The 19716-nt window shown below is 39.3% G+C and overlaps 2 protein-coding genes across 2 annotated transcripts in view; one reads left to right on the plus strand and one right to left on the minus strand.

Annotated features, from left to right (window-relative positions):
• fancc (FA complementation group C) overlaps window positions 1–19716 on the plus strand; it is a 158973-nt gene that overhangs the window by 102937 nt on the left and 36320 nt on the right. Inside the window, exons 8-9 of the mRNA XM_080188801.1 lie at window positions 7893–8049; window positions 12095–12150. Of these exons, the coding sequence (XP_080044927.1) occupies window positions 7893–8049; window positions 12095–12150 (213 nt within the window). The remainder of the gene's footprint in view (window positions 1–7892; window positions 8050–12094; window positions 12151–19716) is intronic.
• aopep (aminopeptidase O (putative)) overlaps window positions 1–19716 on the minus strand; it is a 362002-nt gene that overhangs the window by 17452 nt on the left and 324834 nt on the right. The gene's annotated exons all lie outside the window — the stretch shown is intronic.

A 19716-nucleotide genomic window follows, 5' to 3' on the forward strand; every position in this document is an offset into this window, starting at 1 on the left:
GATCGGAGATGAGCTGGCAAGGTGGATACAAAACTGGCTCAATCAAAGATGACAGAGGGTGGCAGAGGAAAGGTGTGTTTCTGAATGGAAGGCTGTGACAAGTGGCCTTCCTCAGAGATCAGTGCTGGGACCTTTGCTGTTTGTAACATATATGTAAATGATTTGGAGGAATTCGGATGACACAAAGGTTGGTGGACTTGCAGATAGCAATGAGGACCATCAGTGGATACAGCAGGATATAGATCAGTTGGATTCTTGGGCGGAGAGATGGCAGATGGAGCTTAATCTGGACAAATGTGAGGTAATGCATTTTGGAAGGTCTAATAGAAATAGGAAATATACAGTAAATGGCAGAACTCTTAAGAGTATTGATAGGCAAAGGGATCTAGGTGTCACTAAAAGTGACAATGCAGGTGGAGAAGGTAGTCAAGAAGGCATGTGGCATGCTTGCCTTCAATGGCCAGGGCACTGAGTTCAAAAATCGGCAAGTCATGTTGCAGCTTTATAGAACCTTGGTTAGGCTGTACTTGGAATATAGTGTTCAATTCTGATCGCCAAACTACCAGAAGGATGTGGAAGCTTTGGAGAGGGTTCAGAAAAGATTTACCAGGATGTTGCCTGATATGGAGGGCATTAGCTATGAGAAGAGATTGGAGAAACTTGGTTTGTTCTTACTGGAGTGACGGAGGTTGCAGGGCAACCTGACAGAGGTCGACAAGCTTATGAGAAGCATGGACAAAGTGGATAGTCAGAAGCTTCTTCCCAGGGTGGAAGAATCAATTACTGGGGGCACAGGTTTAAGGTGCGAGGGACAAGGTTTATTGGAGATTTTCGAAGCAGATTTTTTACACGAGAGGTGAGTACCTGGAACTCGCTGCTGGGGGAGGTAGTGGAAGCGGATATGGTAGTGACTTATGGTTCCTAGAAGGGTATGGGAACATGATCAGTGCAAGCTTGGAGGGGTGAAGGACCTGTTCCTGTGCTGTAATTTCTTTGTTCTTTGAAAGTGGAGTTAAAGCCACAATTAGATTAACCACAATCTTATAGAACAGCAGAGCAGGCTAGAGGCAATGAATGGCCTATTCCTTCTCCTATTTCTTATAGTCTTTTTTTTATACATCTTTCTCTCGATCTCGTCTTTCTACCCCTCTCTTTACTTAGCTTTCTATGCATGATTTGATTTCAGATTAAACATGTTAACATTCATTTCCTGCTTCACATACTGTTTTTCTTAAAATATCTCAATGTGATTGATTGAGAAGACACACTTTGTTTGCCATCTTCACACAGTCTCAGGTTCCCTGCAGATCAGAGTTTTGCAAACATTCTTTCTGGCGACCCACTCTTACCAAAACCGTCCCTAGCAACCCATACCATGCTCGTTTACTACCTGATGTAACGGTTAAGCCTGCTTGGTCCTCATGTTTTCACTCCAATCTGGTTGACAGGGTGAGAGCACCGTGTGCATCAGGTGCAGAGTTTAGCCAATTCCTTTATACTGTCTTCACCTTTGTGAGAATGGAAAATCCTACCTCACGCGTAGATCGTCATAAAGGACCATAGTGACAAAATGCTAATTTTACTGAGCATTGGATACTCCTGGGAGATGCTAATCCAGAAGGATGACTATCTCATGGATTTAAGGTGTGTTTTTAATGTGCTATCACAGGTCAGGTGCAGCAGCTCAATCTCCTCATTTGGAGTCAGCTGTAAATTAACGACTCTGAGCTCTCAAACTCAAAGGGATTTTTTCGCCCATCTCTTTTCTTTCAGCATCTGAAACTTCTCTTCTAGAAAGCAGAGGCACACACTGTACATCTGCGCAGCCAGATGTGCCTGAATAAGGCTTATCAGTCTTTTGACAGTTCCCTTAATAACATTGTTTTCTTTGTGCCATAGCATTGTGGGGAACATAGTTGAGGCTTTTCAGTTGCACTTGTCAAACTTTCAATGAATTTTGAAAAGTATCTACTTGTTCCCAGTGCCAAAAACAATAATCATCTTTTCCTTGCAATTTTAGTTTCAGTTTGTTTAGAATCAAAAAGATGTCTGCAAGGTAAGACAGAGTTAGCCTTCAACTTTCATCACCAAATGAATCAGCCGAAGGGAACGATTTCTCAAGGATGAAAGTTTGGATTTCATACCTCAGTTCATAAACTCTGCCAAGCTCTTGACAGCCAACGTATCTCTGTGGAACAATAATTGCATGTGCTCAGCCCCAATTTCAGAACACAGTCTCAAAAAGCCTGGTGCTAAGTCTTTTGTGTTTAATAAAGTTCACGACTTTCACAGTTCCTTTCAACATTACTTTAAGATCAGATGGGATTTCTCTTGATGCCAGTGCCTTGCAGTGAATGAAGTAATGATCCTAGACAGTGGCCTGAACAGCTTCCTGAATCTTATTATAAGTCAGATGTTTTACCCAAAAACGTTGGCTGCCCCATCGTTTGTTCCTTTGCTATTAACCCAGTCAAGTCCACAATTTACAAACACATAACTATTCAATGCTTCAAAGATCTGTGTGCCAGTCATATTGGTTGGTAATGTCAAATAGCACAATAAATCTTCAACAATGTAAACTAACAAGGTTACACAATCTGTAATATACTTATTTCCTTCCAATTGTATTGCGAAATCTCCTAACTTTAACTGAGAAATAAGCTGTACTTCTAAATTCTCAGCAATATTGCAAATTTAACAAGCCACTGCATTATCACTAAATGGGATGCATTTCATGTTTTCAGCTGACTTTTTATCAAAGACTGTGTGAACCATGTTTAATGCAGCTTGGAGAATTACTTTCTCTGCAACAGTGTGGGGCATTTTCTCTTTAGCTATGCAATAAGCTACCAAGAAGCTAATTGTGCTTTGCCAATGTGGCTCACGCGAGTACTGCCTGTGGCTCACGCGAGTACGGCTCTGTCCTTTTGTGGATGTGGCAGAGCAGCTAACGCTCTTTCTGACAGATTCAAATGTGAGATCCTAGCCAATAGATTTATCAGGTACTCATCTATCTGGCCACCTCTTTTGAGTAACAAAATGATCTACAATCAGCTTACTAGAAAGGGGATGAAAATTGGCGCCAAGTGCACGTACATACAAGATGTGTTGAGCTGTTTATTCTTATCTCATGGTCATACATTGCTGCAGCGAGAAATTACCAAGAGAGAAAATGGAAAAGATTTTTCAACATCTTGTGGGTTCCAGCCCCCACTTTGAAAAACGCAACGAGGATACCATGTTCTGTAATAACCTAAGTTTCTGAGTAAAATATCACCGATGTCTGTGGGCAAGTGTGGACTTAATGAATGGCTAGTGCATTTTGTTTGGTGCTGATTGCCATATGTGAGCCAGTAACAATTATTGTTGTTTACATGACATCAGTGATCACACTTAAGGGTAACATGGTGCAACTGAATGATGTGCTATATAAAAGGAAGTCTTTGGTAGATTTGAAAGTGGTAAATTATCTCGTTATTTAGTGTAGTTTATGCTATTGCATGATTAAGTGTGTTTTGTAAATGTTAGCAAGTATTATGTTCAGGTTAAATTATTATGAGCATAACACAGGGCTGCGGTCTAATAGCTGTGATAATTTTGGGTGCAGATCTCATAATGGCTGCTAAACCTTGAGGGGCTCAAAATGGGATTTGCATTGGAGAGATTTTGGTTTGTGATTTTCCCTGCCTCCCTTGGATGATGTGTCCCGATGCCTATAAGAGGGGAAGGCAGATGTCTCTGAGGGGAGAGATGATGCCTGTAAAGGAAGGGCAATGCCTGGGGGTGGGAGAGGCAGATGTCTGTGGGGGAGGGGGGTTGCTGATGACTGAGGGGAATGCCCCATGCTTGTTGTATGGTGGGGGTGGACTGGTCCCAATGCTTGGTGGGGCGGGGGGGGGGTGTTTCCTCTGCGTTTATGGGGGAGGGGGATTTACATTTTGTGCATATCGGGGACCATTTAAAGATGATGCTCAAAATCTGTCGGCCAGCCTTGCCGACTCCCTCAAGCCCTGCCTTGATTAAGTGACGGCATAAACCATACCCTCAGATTCTCTGTGCACTTGAGTGCCAGAAAATCTGGAGTGGAAACTGGGCTGTGTTTCCAGAAAGATGTACATTGGTTTCAATCTGAACTTGACACTTTGCTAGATTTTGGGAAGTTTCCAACCAATGGATTTAATTATTGTTGGAAAGGTCTCAGGATTTCTGATTTGCGGGTGGGAAGTGTAGTACTAATAAGATGTGTATTTTTCAGGGACATTAGTGTGGGACAATCAGGGTATAGGTCTTTATCAATTCCCATGTCCAAATACTTTGCAGTAGTTTTCCAGTATTGAACCAGGGATGAAGATCTGGATTTTCATGTTTTGTGCAGGAAATGCTGACTTTTGAGACCTGAGCCTACCTGCAAATACTTGTCATATTTTCATCTGGAGCTGTGAGCTCATAGGGTTCAGGTTTGTAGACTCCCGAGGCCATGTCAGAGGAGTGTGGGTGCTGAGATGAGCTGGTTAGAAAGCCCACATTGGTTCTCTGGCACATCAGCCCTGCTCTTCAAAATAGTTTTTATGCCCCCTCACCTTCACCACTCTCACCACGCTTCACCCGCCCTCCATGCCCCCGATACTCCCCATGTTCCCTCCATATCTTCTCATATTTCTCATGTTTTCTCCATGTCCCCTCATTCCCTTTTCTCCCTCCATACACACGCACACACACGCACCTTCATATCCTCACTCTTCCTTCCAGATCCCTCATGTATCCTCCATATACATTCTGTACAATCCTCGAGCAATGTAGTGGCAATAGGAATTCTTTTAATGGGACATCATTTATCTGGACATAAATGAGTAAATCTCTAATAAGCTAAATAGAGCTATTACTGAAAAGCACACCCATTCATATTTTAAAATAATTTTCACCTAATGAAAGAAATGTAAATCCATTTGAGCTAATTCACTTGTGAAAACAAGCTATTTAGTGACCACATCAAAGACAGATTTAATAACCTATTAAAACACAATCAAACTATGAATACAACTCATGCTGAGATAAGTGATGCTGGAGCTTTTGAAACTCATCCAAGCATTCATAATGGACTCATCTGTCATAACAAACCATTACAGCCCTAGACAATGAAGAATATTAAAACTGAAAGATCAGATAGCTATGTTTTATCTAAGCTATACCAGATGTCTTATCAATCAGAACAGTCCAGGAGCAGGTGGCTTTTTTTCCTCCAAGTTAAAATTGCCAACCTATTTCTTTCAAATTTGAAGAGCTGTGACATCTAAATCACTTCAGATCATGGCACAGAGTTCACAAACATCATTTTCTTCAGTTTTGAATATATAATAGCAGTTTTCCCATTGGGAAAAACACTACTCTAATGCACCTCAAAACCTACACAATATTAAGCAATGCAATGATCAACTTATCTTTGCTGGACAGAGTCCTGTGATAAATCATTTCAATAAAAACACACCTAGTTTATAAGACTGCATCTAATAATGACTTATTGTTAACTAGTCTCCAACAACATACCTTAGAATCATCTGAATCATGCCCTTGCCCAGGGGGCACCCCCACCCCACCATTCAACCCTCCTGGAGGGCCCCAATTGCCCCCTTTCACTCCAGCGGGATTTCCTGCTAGTTCACCGAAAGTGGAGAGCTAGTTTGTACCCGAGCACAATTGTACTGGCAGGGTGAGAGATGCTAGTCCAGGGCCCACTAATCACATTTAAGTAACATTAAAATAAGATTTAAATCACTTACCTGCTGTTCCTGCCGGTTTCCAGCATGGTCCCGACCACACTGGATATCCAGCGCTTGGCATGAATGCCTGCATGAATCCTGTGAATCGGCCCACACGTGCTAAGAAATTATCGTGGCAGGTTGGGAGAATCGCTCCCCAGATGTAGAAGACAGGAGACCAGAGACCACTGCCCCACCACTTCCTGAAAAAAATTGATTTTTTTTTTGTCCTAAAATGATAATTTTGTAAAAAATATGGCTATAATCTGCCTCTCTCAAAATGTATATTGAATTACATTTGTTGAGCTTTGCTTTCATTAAGTCAGCAATCGCACTTTTATTGTTGCATACAATGTGCAGGAGTGATTTAATTTCCCATTAACTACATCCTTTGATCGTAATCTGTCTCTGCTTTTAATGTTTTTCTACAAATATTTTTTTAAAAGAAATTAATTTCAATTCTGATAGTTTTGGCTCAGTTTGTATGATGTAGCAATGTATTATCAATTCACAGTTTCTCTTCAAATTCAGACTGTTAGGCGCTCCCAACATTGGTGAAATTAGAAGCAAAATAGCTTTTTAATAATTAAATCTCACAGAGCAGCGCATGACTGAAGACTATAGATTTATCTCTAAATTTTAAAAAAAATTAACAAAAGCAATTGCAAAGAACACCTACTGGCTAATGATTGTCTCTGTTATCAGATATGGATTGACCTCTGATGCTATTGCAGTTAACGATGGTTGTGAAACTACTTAGATCTGTGTTGAGAAACGTATTGAGATGGAAGTTGTAGTTTCTGTGATTATGCAGTGTTGTTATGTAATTAAGTTGGATGATGTGCTTTAATGCTGAATGGTGTTGGTATAAAGTACTAATCAGTTAGGAATAGAGAAGAAAATATTGTAATTTATTTTAAATTCTCCTTTGGATTGCTTGTTGGGCAATGTTAAGTTTAAGGATATGGAGATTTTTTGGAGCTGGGCCTATTGAGATTACTGCAATTTGCTTTTCAGAAGAAATGTTAAGTTTGGGTGAGGAAGCTTCTTCAAGTTTGAGTTGGCAGGGAGTGATATGGCCTGCCTGTGATTATGTGGATATGCCGGCGTTGGACTGGGGTAAACACAGTAAAGAGTCTGACAACACCAGGTTTTAAGTCCAACCGATTTATTTGATAGTAAACTCACAAGCTTTCGAGGTTAAGCTCTTCTTCAGGTGAATGGAGAGTTCCATTCAGCTGAAGAAGAGCTTAACCTCAAAAGTTTGTGAGTTTACTATCAAATAAATTGGTTAGACTTAAACCTGGTGTTGTCAGACTTTTTACTGCCTGTGATTACCAGACCTCTGTCCATCACTGACTTTGAATTTGGCTGGTGAGTGGGGTGATGAGTTTAATTCTGAGGCGAATCTGCCATCATTAAACTAGTTCTCATGTGCATAAAACTGCTATCTGGGATTTCTGTGAAGATCCTGTTCAGATTCCCCCATAACTTCTGTGGGACTTATGGAGAAACCTGGGAGGTACGATGTCTCTTTTGCCATCTCTGTGGGTTTCCACTGATCTTTCCTCAATGTTAAACTGGGAGAATGTCATACAAGCTTTGTCCATGTTTATTCATGCACCTGGATTTATTTTGTAAATTAATATGTTGAAAGTTAAACATAACAATAGGTATTTTTCTGATACAGTATTTGGAAATGCAAAAATTTGAACCTTGGTACTTTTGGATTAGAACTTTATCAGACAAGTTGCAGATTAATGGTCACCATTATAAACTTATAATCTTTGCAAAGTTTTGCTGAACAATGTGACTTTTGGAATTTGTGCTAAAAATATGAATTTTTATGTTTTGAAGAAAGTTGGTATAGTCTGCACTGCTCTCCAGTTTGCACTAAGCCACCATCTTCAATATGCTTGTTACTTTTAGTGGCAAAGATGTGTGTTTTATTAATAATAGAACATGAGATAATATAAATTATACCTGATGTGGTCATTTTCACAGGGGTAGAGGTAGAGGAAGATCTGTTATGATGTAGATCTTTCGAAGTTACATTTACAACTTACCTTGAAATTTCAAACCTCATACAAATAAGAATAGAAGTTTTTCTTTCTTTCTTCCCCCCCACCTTGATAGGAAGAAGATTTTCCTGTCTGAGGCTGCAGTGATGAGCTTGTGGCTGCGTTCTTTCCCTAGTCTGGAACAAGCTATTTTCCATCTTACTGAAACTTTGATTTCTCATCCATGTGCATCTTTACTGGAAGTTGAAGCTATTATCACAGATTCATTTCTGGTAGGTCACTTCATTAGAAACAAACTTTAGATAATTATGGTGCGCTTGATTTATCTTCCAGTGAATTAACAATTGATGTGTTGGAAATGTTTCAAACTCAAGGACTTTGAGAAGCATTACACTGGCAGCGCCTAAGTGAGTATATTTTATTATCTATATAATAGAATACTTGAAGGGGAAAATTTGCAGGCTGGGGGGAAAGAGCAGGGGAGTGCAAGTAACTGGATAGCTCTTTCACAGAGTTGGTACAGGCATGATGGGCCTAATGACCACCTTCTGTGCTATGTATCATTGAATAATACATCACAGAAGGGGGCCATTTAATCCATCGTAACTGAACCAGCACTTTGAAAGAGTTACCTAATTAGTTTCAGTCCCTTGCTTTTTCCCCAAAGCCCTACAACTATTTTAAAAAATATGAACATTCATTTTCACATTTGGGTCTCCCAAGACCATACACTATTCACTTGTAGTACATACAAATAACCTTTTCCCAGACTGTTGTTAAAATTCCTGGCTATTGATTGGCTGACAACAGTAAAGTAGCCAAGACTGCTTGCTTCTTAATTTTGTGGGAATATCAGTTCCTGAATTACAGCCTGGATTCGGACATTTTTCTCTATTAGTGGTACTGTGTTGCAAGTTATTTATAATCGCATTTAATTGACATTCTTGAGGAAAAAATTACTTGGTACTACCACATGAAAGACCATGCACCTTATGTCTGATATTCCAGTTCAATTGCAACACATTATGCACTTTAAAAATAAAAATGAACTGCAGCATCCAATTTGCATTCCAATTGTTAACTTAAATGGATTGCTGCTGATTTATGATTGTCTTCACTCATGCGATGTAAATCCTACCCAATTATCCAGTAGACTGACCTATTTCTCTCATGTTGTAAGGCAAACCCTGTATTGCGATAGGCTTTACAATCTGAAACTAAAAATGTAAAGAGAAGGATTTCAAATTTATACCTTTCCTCTTGTGCTTGCTGTTCTGTACATGGATTTATTTTTAGAAATTTCAAACAATTGTACTTAAACCAATGATACAATTCTTTGCTGTAGAATTACTCTGAGTGAATGACTTTTCTTTTGCTTGAGTGACATATTGAAAATACACGTGCAAACTTAAAAACTTTGAATCCCAGTAATTCTATGAATTCTTGCAGCTGGTTGCAGCATGCATCCTGTTCCATTGAAGGTTTAATAATTTCTGTCAGGTTTTTTTTTGTGTTCTAGTGATTTAAAATTTTTGTCCTTTGAACTCAGAGTTAATTGTTACCAATGTTTTTCTCTGAGATCAGTGAATGAATTTTGCTTGAGCAGGTACTTGTGACAGAAAAGTTGATTACCATTTCCAAATACTGTCCAAGCATTCCGCTTAGGCTACCAAATTCTCCAGTCCAAGGTTGAAATTCTATGTTTGGGATGCTTCAAAGCAACCGATCTTTGAGTTGCCAATTGTAGCATGACTTGCATTTAGAAGCTAAGTAGCTCCCTGAGTTCACATGAAGGTTTACATTGGAAGAGCTTCTTATTTATGCAGCCTCTTGTCTTGTATAATAAAGTTGGTCTTCTGGTGAATTAGTGAATAATACTCGTCTATGTTAGGTTAAACTTCAACACCATCTACTGCTTTGACAAAATTAATTGTACTATAGAAAAGTTTTCTTTCAAATTGCAAGGAAAACAATGAAGGAAATTCAGCAAAAGTACAATTCTGTTGAAAACCCAGGAGATCATACTTTCGTTTACTGTGTCTTCCATAATGGAATTTTTATGTGGGTGTGTTTTTGTCTGGAGGTTTTCTTGGACTTCAATATCATATATGTTGTCATAAGCAGGAGTAACCCACCAAAACCCAGTGACAGAAATTGTACTTTATAATGTAATCCTATTAGATTTTACCAACATCTGCATAAAGCTATGAAATGACCAATCTGCTGATTTTTGGCATTTATTAAATATTATTCCTGGGGAATTTGATTCAAAATTCCTTACCAAAAATATGAGAAATTAAATAATGGAATGATAGTAGGAGAAAGAGAGGAAAGTATGTATAAAGTTCATTGGCGGTTAATGTGACTTTTAACAAGAGAGAAAATATTGTGTAAAGCATGCCAGATGTTAGGAAAATACAAAAGAGTCTGTACAGTACCTCACTGTTCAGTCAGAATACAATTTATGTGGATTTCTAACTATTTGGAAACACTACAAAGTCTAATTCTTAAACTGGTTCACCCCTCTGTGCAATACATTACCATTTAGTTTTTAAATTGTCCACTTTCATTTATAGCAAGTGTGAGCTGTGATTTGTAAAATTAATTTGAAATGCATTTTGATTTACTCTTGTATCAAAACCTAAAAGCATGTAAAATAGATGAAAAATTACCTTGATTATGGCTTCCAAATTTATAACCAGTTTATGCATTAGTTTTTAATTAACAACATTATGAAGTACACCTTTCTAATGCTTTGGGTGTCCTCATTTGAAAATTGTCTGATTTGAAGTTGATGGTAAAATAGTGTTGTGTTGAAATGGGTCTCGAGATGAGGAAAGTGGCGAAGCAGAGGAGTTTAGGGAGGAAATTCCAGAATATGAACAGCACAGTTTTGGATGAGAAGGAAAGTACAGAGGGAAGAGGTGAAAGACTGGCAAGGGAAGCATTTCAGTAGTCAGGTCTGGTTTGATAGATATTGTCGCAAGTTTCAGCAGCAGATGATGAATTAAGAGTGAAAGCAAGCAATCTTACTGAGCTGAAAATAGGTGATCTTTAATGGAAAGTGTATGGGTTTGGATAGGGTGCAGAAATTGTAAGCAGCTTGAGACTGTAGCTGGGGGAATATTGATGGAGTTGGTGGCAGAAGTTGAAGATAATGGCTTCAGCCTCCTAAATATTTAGCTATTAATAGTTTGATGGCATTATCAGGTTTCTAAAACAGAAGAAGTTGTGATTAGCTGTGTTTGACACTGGTAACTATAAATTTAGTTTTCTAGTTCATGAACCTTGAATCCACTGCCCAATGGAATTTCCCACTATCCAAATTCGCTATACTCATTTGATAGTAAAATAGAAAAACCTCTATTGTTTATCCTTTTCTTCATGGGATAAACCAGGAAACTATAAATCACTTAATCATGTTTTGAAGCTAAACACTAAAAATACAGTTTGTATTGATTGGTGAATTTTAAACTAGTTGGTATAAACTGAATATCATCTGTTGTTTAGACATGATTGCTATACAACAAGCAGTTATTAATGTAGATGCTATATAACCTCATGGATTTAAATAAGTACTTGAAAGAGACTGAAAGAAAGATGAAGAAAGGATAGAAAATAGGGTTGGAGTAGATTGATGCTGTAGGCCTAATGGCCACCTGGAAATGTCAGATAACAGAAGTGCACCAAAACTATTAACTACTTTTTAACTGTTATTAGAGGGAAAGATATTGAAAACTACATTATGATATATCAACTTAAAAATAGCTAAAGGTGAAAGCTTTTTAAAACAAGTTACTCTGATCCCTAATTGTGAGTATATTATTAATCACATGGAATTAAATTGACTTAAGAATTAACAGGCAAAAAAATTCAAGAATATTCACTTTCTGTCTAAATTGAGAGCTTTGGCAATTCCACCAGAATCTCTGGAATTCACTAACTCAATGTATTATGATTTTAAATGGAATATTTAAAGACTGTTCCTGGAAATTCAATGTGTGCCTGAACAACCTGCTTCTTTTCAACATGTCAAACTTTGACATAAAATATTTTAAATGGTAACTTTCTTGGAGTCTGTCTGTATTAAAAGAATACTAAAATTGTGATACTAAGGCCGGAATTTTACCTGGAATCGGGGCAGGTGTGATGTGAGGCTCAGAAAATGGCATTCTCTGTTGGCCTCAGGTGGGATTGTATGAACATCGGGCGGACACGCCAGTATAATTCCGCCCTAAGTGTGCAATCATTGAAACAACCAACAGTGACTTATACAAAAGCAGGATTATGATAGTGGACATTTTTTTTCTATTACAGCCGAAAGCGGCAGCCTGTCATCCTTCATTATTCAGAGTACTTGATAATTTCTTCAGGTAAGAATGGTGTGTTGATTTAAACAGATAAGTCACTTTGTGCAAATTGATGCGCTTTGTCTCCCCTTATCTCTCTAACTCTCTATGATATGATGAAACTCAAATACATCCCTACTTTAGTTCATAGGCCAGGCACTTTGATTTCTGATGACTCTTGGACCTCCTGCGCATGCGCTAGATAGAAAATGATTGCTCATGTGCCGTTTTTGCTACATTCTTCAGTCCAGAGACCAGACCTGTATGCCTGTGCAGAACAAAACAAAACAGTATGGAACGTAAATGCAAGTTAAATAAACTGAGACGGAGTGCCATTACTCTGTTGCTGTTCCAGGGAGCAGGGAACAGGAGGGGACAGGGAAAAGATCACAAACCAGGGAAAGGAAAAGGAGGGGTCCCAAAAAACAGTCCCGAGCAAAAGATAAAAACCAGGTGGGGGGTGCCGGAATAGTTCTCCTAAGTGAAACTAAAGAAAGGAGCAGTGTAATACATTTTAAATTCAAAAAAGAGCTGCAGGGAGCAGACCTTGAGTGAAGTGTGCACAAGACGACCCCTAAAAATGCAAAAAGGTAGTGATAGGGCGGTACTGCCAGCCATTAGTGCAAATGGGCTTAGATTGGAGGATATGGGAGGCCATTGTTGGGGGGGAGGTGGTATGTGAAGGACATGAGTTAGCATGGATGAGGCATGAGGAATGTGAGGGGTAAGAGCTAGAGGGCTGCTTTTGTTTTTACTGTTGTATTAAAACTTATGAAGTCCCAGAGTACTGAAGCAATGAAGTGGGCCTTTTAGCCAGTCTGCCTCAGAATCTGGCAGCGCCTGCGGCTGCCACCTATTTCTGGTGGTGGCGGGTCCAACTCCAATTTGCAGCCCCTGGGACTGAGGAGAATTTCTCCAACTGCGCACCTGACGCAGGAGCAAAGATTTGACCCTTGGAGTCAACTTTCACGTGTACACTGACACACACGTCTGCCACTTATGTTCTGATGACAGTATTTGAAATAGGACAGAGTGTTCTCCAGGAATCCTTCCATTAGATCTTCAACCAATTCCTTCAAAAGGAGATTTACTGGTTAGTCATTTCCCTCTTGAGATCTTGCTGTGCTAAAATTAGTTACCAATCGTGAATCAATTTTGAATTCAAATGAATGCGTAGGTTGTGAAGAACTTTGGGTGTCCAAGGGAAATGAAAGACTGTGTATAAATTCTTAATTGTGTTTTGGAGAAAAATACTGCACTTTGTCTGATCCATTCTATCAAGTCGATACTGTACCTAAATTCAAAACTCCATAGTCTTCAAATCATTAGATAAAAATATGTTGTATCCTTAAATCAGATTAAGTTTTAACATGCACATCTTATGTGCTAGTTATTGATGATACCATCAATACTGCTGGCAATAGAAATAAGCTCTTCATGGTATCTGAACTTAACTGCTTTATTCAATGTGCAGGTCGGTTATAATGATAAATTATTGTTGGTTTCTGTTTTTTTTGCCCAATATTTGCTGTCACTTTTTTCTCTCTACTGTTGTCTCATCCTTTCTGAAAGATTGATTCTTCTGCTGTCTTACCCAAGCAATTGATCACATTCCATGCTTAAGCCAACATAGTATTGGCACATCATCAGTGTTGTAGCTAAGCTCAATTCCATCCGTATGTATGTCTAGGAGGGGTCATTAGGTAGTGTCCAAGGGTGGAATCTTGATAGACTCAAGAAGGTAGAACAAATTATACCATCCCCAAAGCTACCCAACTTGGAGTTCCTGGTTTGTATCACTTGTATCTGTATTGAACTTTGCTAACGAGAGCATTTGCTGAATCCAGTCATGGATTGTAATGTCATTTCGACCATAACATTTCTGTGGAGCTTTGTTTTATGGTGCTTTTCATGAGCAGAAGAAAAAGTTAGTGACTACACACAACCCGTTACATAAAATTACTTAATGCTTCCATTGTTTTTAATCTAAGAAGGCAGTAGTTGAATATTTTTGATTAATAATTTGAGTTCCATAAAAAACAGAAACTCTAGCCAAAGATCAGAAGATGGTGCATTTTTCATATGCAAAAAATGCACAGTATAAATGGGGTAATTATGTAAAATCTAACAATAGTAAGCTAATGCTTTAGGGTACAATATCATTATTCAAAGAATAAACAGACCAGAAGGAATAATCCATACAAATAATAGGCAATTTGAATCAGACTGTAGCTATTCATTGGTACATAATTGCGCTACACAAGGCAATAACATGAATTGTAAATTAGTTAGCCAGTGTGAACATGTGTTTGGAAATAAAAATTGTAAGGAAATGTTAAATGGGCAGAGCTTTATCTTTGGACAGTAACTGGTGGCGTTCCCAAGAATCTGTTTCATGCCCCTTACTGTTTTCATTGATGAATAATGTGATCGGGGGCTCTTACTGCTGATATGTTAAATTTACTAATGACACCAAGCTGGATGAATATAAAGAGAGATTTCTAAAATTCAAAAGAATTAAGACAAATTACATAGAATATGCAGCACAGAAATAGGTTATTTGACCCATCCAATCTGTGGTGGCGTTTATGCTCCACTCGAGCCCCCCTACCCCACCCCGTTTCATGACCTAACTGTCAGCATTATCCTCTATTCTTTTCACCCTCATATATATTTCTAGCTTCCCCTTAAATGCATTTATATCATTTGTCTCAACTACTACTTGCAGCAAGTTTCACATCTTTACCACTGTTTGGGTAAACAAGTATTTCCAATTCGAGTGATTGTCTTACATTGGTGGTCTGTAGTCTGTAGTTTCCCACGAGTAGGAACACGCTCAATAGGTACTCTATCAATGTCTTATCATTTTAAACCTAACAGATCATTCATCAAGAGAAAAGAATCCCAGCCTGTTCATCCTTTCCTATAATCTTGCTGTTCTGGTACCATCCTTGTAAATCATTTTTGCATCCTCTCCAGTGCCTCAATATCCTTATTACAATATGGAGACCAGAACTGCACATAGTCCTCCAAGTATAGTCACACCAAGGTTTCTTACAGGTATAGCATAATTTCTCTACTTTCCAGTGCTATCTCTCTAGATATTGCTTGATTCTTACGTTGCTTAAATAAGGAATGGGAGATTGATATTTATGCAGGGAAAAAGAAGCTAAAGCACACCAATGTACGAAACACAAAATAAATACACAATGTATATTGGTAGTAGAGTAAAAAGTAAAAAATTTGTATTTATTTATTGATCATCCTCAGAATTAAAGCACAAAATAGGCCATATGGCCCATCAAGTCTGTGTTCATCTTTTTCTCCTCTTGAACCAATTATAGTAATTCCTCGCTTAATGTCGGCCGGTTTAACTTTGTTTAACACACTAATAAAAATAGTACCAAAGTATCCGTTTAACATTGCCAGTTTCGTTTTAACGTCATTTGCCACAGACTTTCTCTTCTGTGGCTTGTTCAACCCTCACCCTCAATCCTTCTTCCTCATGCCCCACCCTTGCCTCTTCTGGCCCTCTCTATTTCACCCCCCACCCTCCACCCCTACTGATTCCCATGTTTTGCCAATTCTACTCCATCTCCCCAACCATGCAAACTTCCACACTTGCTCACCAACCTCTGTTCCCAACCTGAGTCCTTGGGATTTGTTCTTCACTGGCTTCTGACTTCTTTTCCTGTTCCTGGCTTCGCTCCTGAACTTGCACCAAGTCCTGGATCCAACTAGTGGCAGAATCAGTCAGTGCTGGTAGTCAGGACTTCAGCTACTACCTGCACCAACCAACCTCTGTCACTTGATGGAGCATGGTCAATCTAAAAGTATTGTATATCGAGATCAGCACAGTAATATTTTAAATTTATTTTGTATTTCTTTTATATTTATTCATGTATTTTATTTTTCAAGTTATTTCAACTAGAAATAGAAGCTAAGGTACGCCACACATGAAATGGTGCAATATTTTAACTTGTACATTTTTTTCCCCCGAGCAAGAAATGTCCTAATGTACTTAACCCTGGTTTTAATACTGATTCCTATGGAAATCAATTTAAAGTCACAATTTCTCAGGAACACAACCACAACTTTGGGAGAAGTTATTGTAGTTAAATTGTACTTGCCTATCAAGAAGTGTGCAGTCTGGTCCTGGAAAGCTGGATTTGAGTCCAAGGTTTCAGTCCATGTCCAGAACCTGTCAGCAGCCGATAAGCTCGCTTATTTCAGTAGCACACACTGTCTTGAGCTGTCTATGTTGTTGATGAGACACGTGCATTGGCACACTTCGGACAACAGTGTGGGAGCAAAGAGGATAAGTCTGACTACCAATCTGAAAGTCTGTAGAACAATAATCCTGCCCGCTTTGCTCTACATGTGCAAGATTTGGACTGTGTACCAGAGTCATGTCAAGCAGCTCATTTGAACTGCTTTTGGAAGCCTCTGAAGATCAGAGGGATGAAAATGGAAGTGCATGTTGAAATAGGCATCCCACGGATCTATACAAAGAATGCAACACACTAGTGTGGTTCATGTTCAGATCCCATATAACCAATGAGATTAAGAAGTGCCTGTGAAGAAATAACATCCACATTGCAAATATATCAGGACATCTAATTTCCATTGTTTAACCTTCGGCTGTGTGCCTCAACAAGCCATCCAAAGATCCTATTGGTGCCAGATAAATGAGGTGGATGGTTGATGGGAAAAACCTTCACAAAGTGAAATATGCATGCTACCCCTCTTGACGTTTTGTGTGGTTTCTTCGTATTGTGGGATGCTATTAACGCACAAACTGTCATATCAACAAAAATGTAAACTATCCAATTCAGTGGGTGAAAAGAAAGATGATTTGTTGTGGAAGGTTGATTCTGGAAGTAAAGGTGCCACATCTGATCCAGAGTAAGATCCTTATGATAATGCCATTGCCAAAGTGACTAAGAATTTCACAAACTCGTTGCAACAGATGTCAAGGATGGTTTTATAAAGCTTTGTGGTTGAAAGTATCCTTGTAGAATTAATTCATAAAATCGACTGTGCTGCATTAATTTTTTTTTAGATTTTAAAATGATCACCCATGCCAGCAGTTCACATTTTATACTTTGTGTACAAGTTGTATCCTGCTCTTAGAAGGATTTTTGCAGGCTTCAAAGGTTGATTTATGAGCCATGATCTGTGGTAATATGCTTGGTTCAGTGGAAAGTCTGCCTCAAAGCTTGCAGGTTGTGACAAGTGGGATGGACGATTCTGCCTCCAGTATGGCCCAATGGCTTGATACAGAGCCTTGAACCCATTCTAATCAACAGAGAGAAACTGCAATTTCATCTAGTGACTTGAAATCTGTTTCTCTTGCCACAGATGCTGTCTGACCAACTGAGTATTTCCTGTGTTTTCTGCTTTTATTACTTGCAATCTGAAATTGATTAGTCGATCTAAAGAGACTTTAATTAACAGATTAGTAACCTGTTTCTTTATCCATAGGTTAGCTAGAAAAACATTGAATTACATCTGTGCCATTTGGCATGGCTGGAGAATATATGGCAAGGAATCCAGTGCTCCCAGCAGTTAATCTGGCCACTGGCTGGAGAGCCGGTGGCAACTCTATCACAGTATTTTGAGTATTCCAGGCCTAATTTAGAGCCAATCAGGAACTTACCAGATTGGCAATGAATCCTTGGCATCTTCAGAGTGAATTGCTCCCTCCTCACAATCCGGAGAGTCTCCAGCCAATTGGAGGCCAGCAGCCCTCTCATACTGGTTACGCTACCAGAAGAAGGCCTGTGTTTCAGAGTTACTGCTGGTGCCTGGAGTGAAGGTTGGTGAACCAACCACGGTGCAGCCTGTCATGAAAGCCCTAGTGGTTAGTAGTTGAATCAGGAGGAAAGTTAGTTTTAATGACAGGTGGGGCACTTCATTTGTTGACTAGTTGAATAATAGCAGCAGTGGGATGAGGCCCTTAAGTGGCCTTGAAGTGGCTACTTTAAGGGTCTCAATTGGCTTCGAGTAGGAAGCTCGTCTTGACCATTCCTGTGATGGGCTTAAAGAGCATCTTCCTGTCTAATTATACAGCACGATGGCTTAATTTTATTTAACCTTTATAAGTAGTTACCTTGTAAATAAAGACATTTTGAACAAATGACCATTGTCACAAGCAAGATCTCTTCTAGAGTAAGAAGCCAACTAGCCTTGAAATAAACCCAGAATAACAGAGGTGAATGGCAAGAAGGAATATTTAGAGCATAAAGTGAAGTGATATGATAGACGCATCATTGTGTACAGAAAGAACCTAAGAAACGAAACTTAACCAGTGATATTACATAATTCACTTTAAAAATAAACTCAATTGGAATAGATGGGCCTAATTTTACCATCGCGTTGTGCACATTTTCCGGCGCGAAAACTTGGTAAAATTGGATGTGAGGCAAGTAGCGCAATCTGTGCCCGTCTCTGTGCTGGTTCTCCCTTTATCAAAGCCTGAAAATGGCCACGATCAAGCCTGTGTCCAAAACAGTGTGATGGCTAGTTAAATGCATTTGCCCATCCAGAATTGGTGAGAAATAGATATGCTCCATATAAGTCCAATTTGGGCCTCCAGTTATTGGGGAGTTAAGTGCTGAGCGTCTGACAGCTCTCTGTTTGAAATTGGCGGGGGGGGGGGGCGGTGAAGGTGGTTCCGCTACCATTCTGCCTGAGATCAGTGGAGAAGGATGGGAGATAGGGTTTCACTCTGCCTGAGATCTGTTGCGGGGGGCGCGTTGGGACCCGTGATTGGTCTGGGAGGTGGGGGCGGTAAGAGATAAGGGGGTCAGTAATGTTGTGGGGGTGGGGCAATGTCTGTGGGGGTCAGGGGAAGGCATTATCTGGCTCGGAGAGATGTGGCAAGGGAGCGGCATTTTATCTTTTCTTTCCTGTGCGTGCACAGTTGGAGGCACCAATTGGAGTTGCAGGGTTTCAGGTGCTTTAAGCCCCACCCACAGGCTTCTGCAGCGCAATTTAGAATTGCTGTTGTTCTTTCAGGCAGAGTGCGTATGGGGGCGCCTGACAACGGGTCTAAAAGTTGGATCTGAAACACTCCCTGTTTCAAGTTCCACCCAGCACTTAAAAATCAAAATGGTAAAATAGGGCTTGATATGTTCCATAAAGTGGTAATAAACCAAAATAAGTTGTTTAGTGCTGGTCATAACGAATAATGATTTTATTATTTTCAGCATATTAATGTCATCTTTGCACTAATGCTGCCAAGAATTTCCATGTAACAGCAATTCAACTCTCTTCTTTGCACTGGATAGCTGGACTTGCAAAGCAGTCTCGCACTAACATAACCATCTAGTGCCCAAAACAAAAAATAATGGTCAGATCTAATGCTAGCAAGTTAGAATCAATACAGTTTCCATTTTATCTTAACTTGTATTGAGATTTGTTATAGGTCCTTTCTGGAAATATGTTTTTGAATTATGTACCTCTGTGCTGTCTTATGTGTCTGTTCTGTACCTCTTCTTCATTACTTGTCTTTGATTTATTGTTAGAAGTGGCATTGTGGTAATGTCTCTAAACTAGTAACCAGAGGCCCAGGCTAATGTTCTGGGA

The sequence above is a fragment of the Carcharhinus amblyrhynchos genome, chromosome 5, assembly GCF_965287045.1.
Source record: "Carcharhinus amblyrhynchos chromosome 5, sCarAmb.v2.hapA, whole genome shotgun sequence".
NCBI classification, from domain to species: domain Eukaryota; kingdom Metazoa; phylum Chordata; class Chondrichthyes; order Carcharhiniformes; family Carcharhinidae; genus Carcharhinus; species Carcharhinus amblyrhynchos.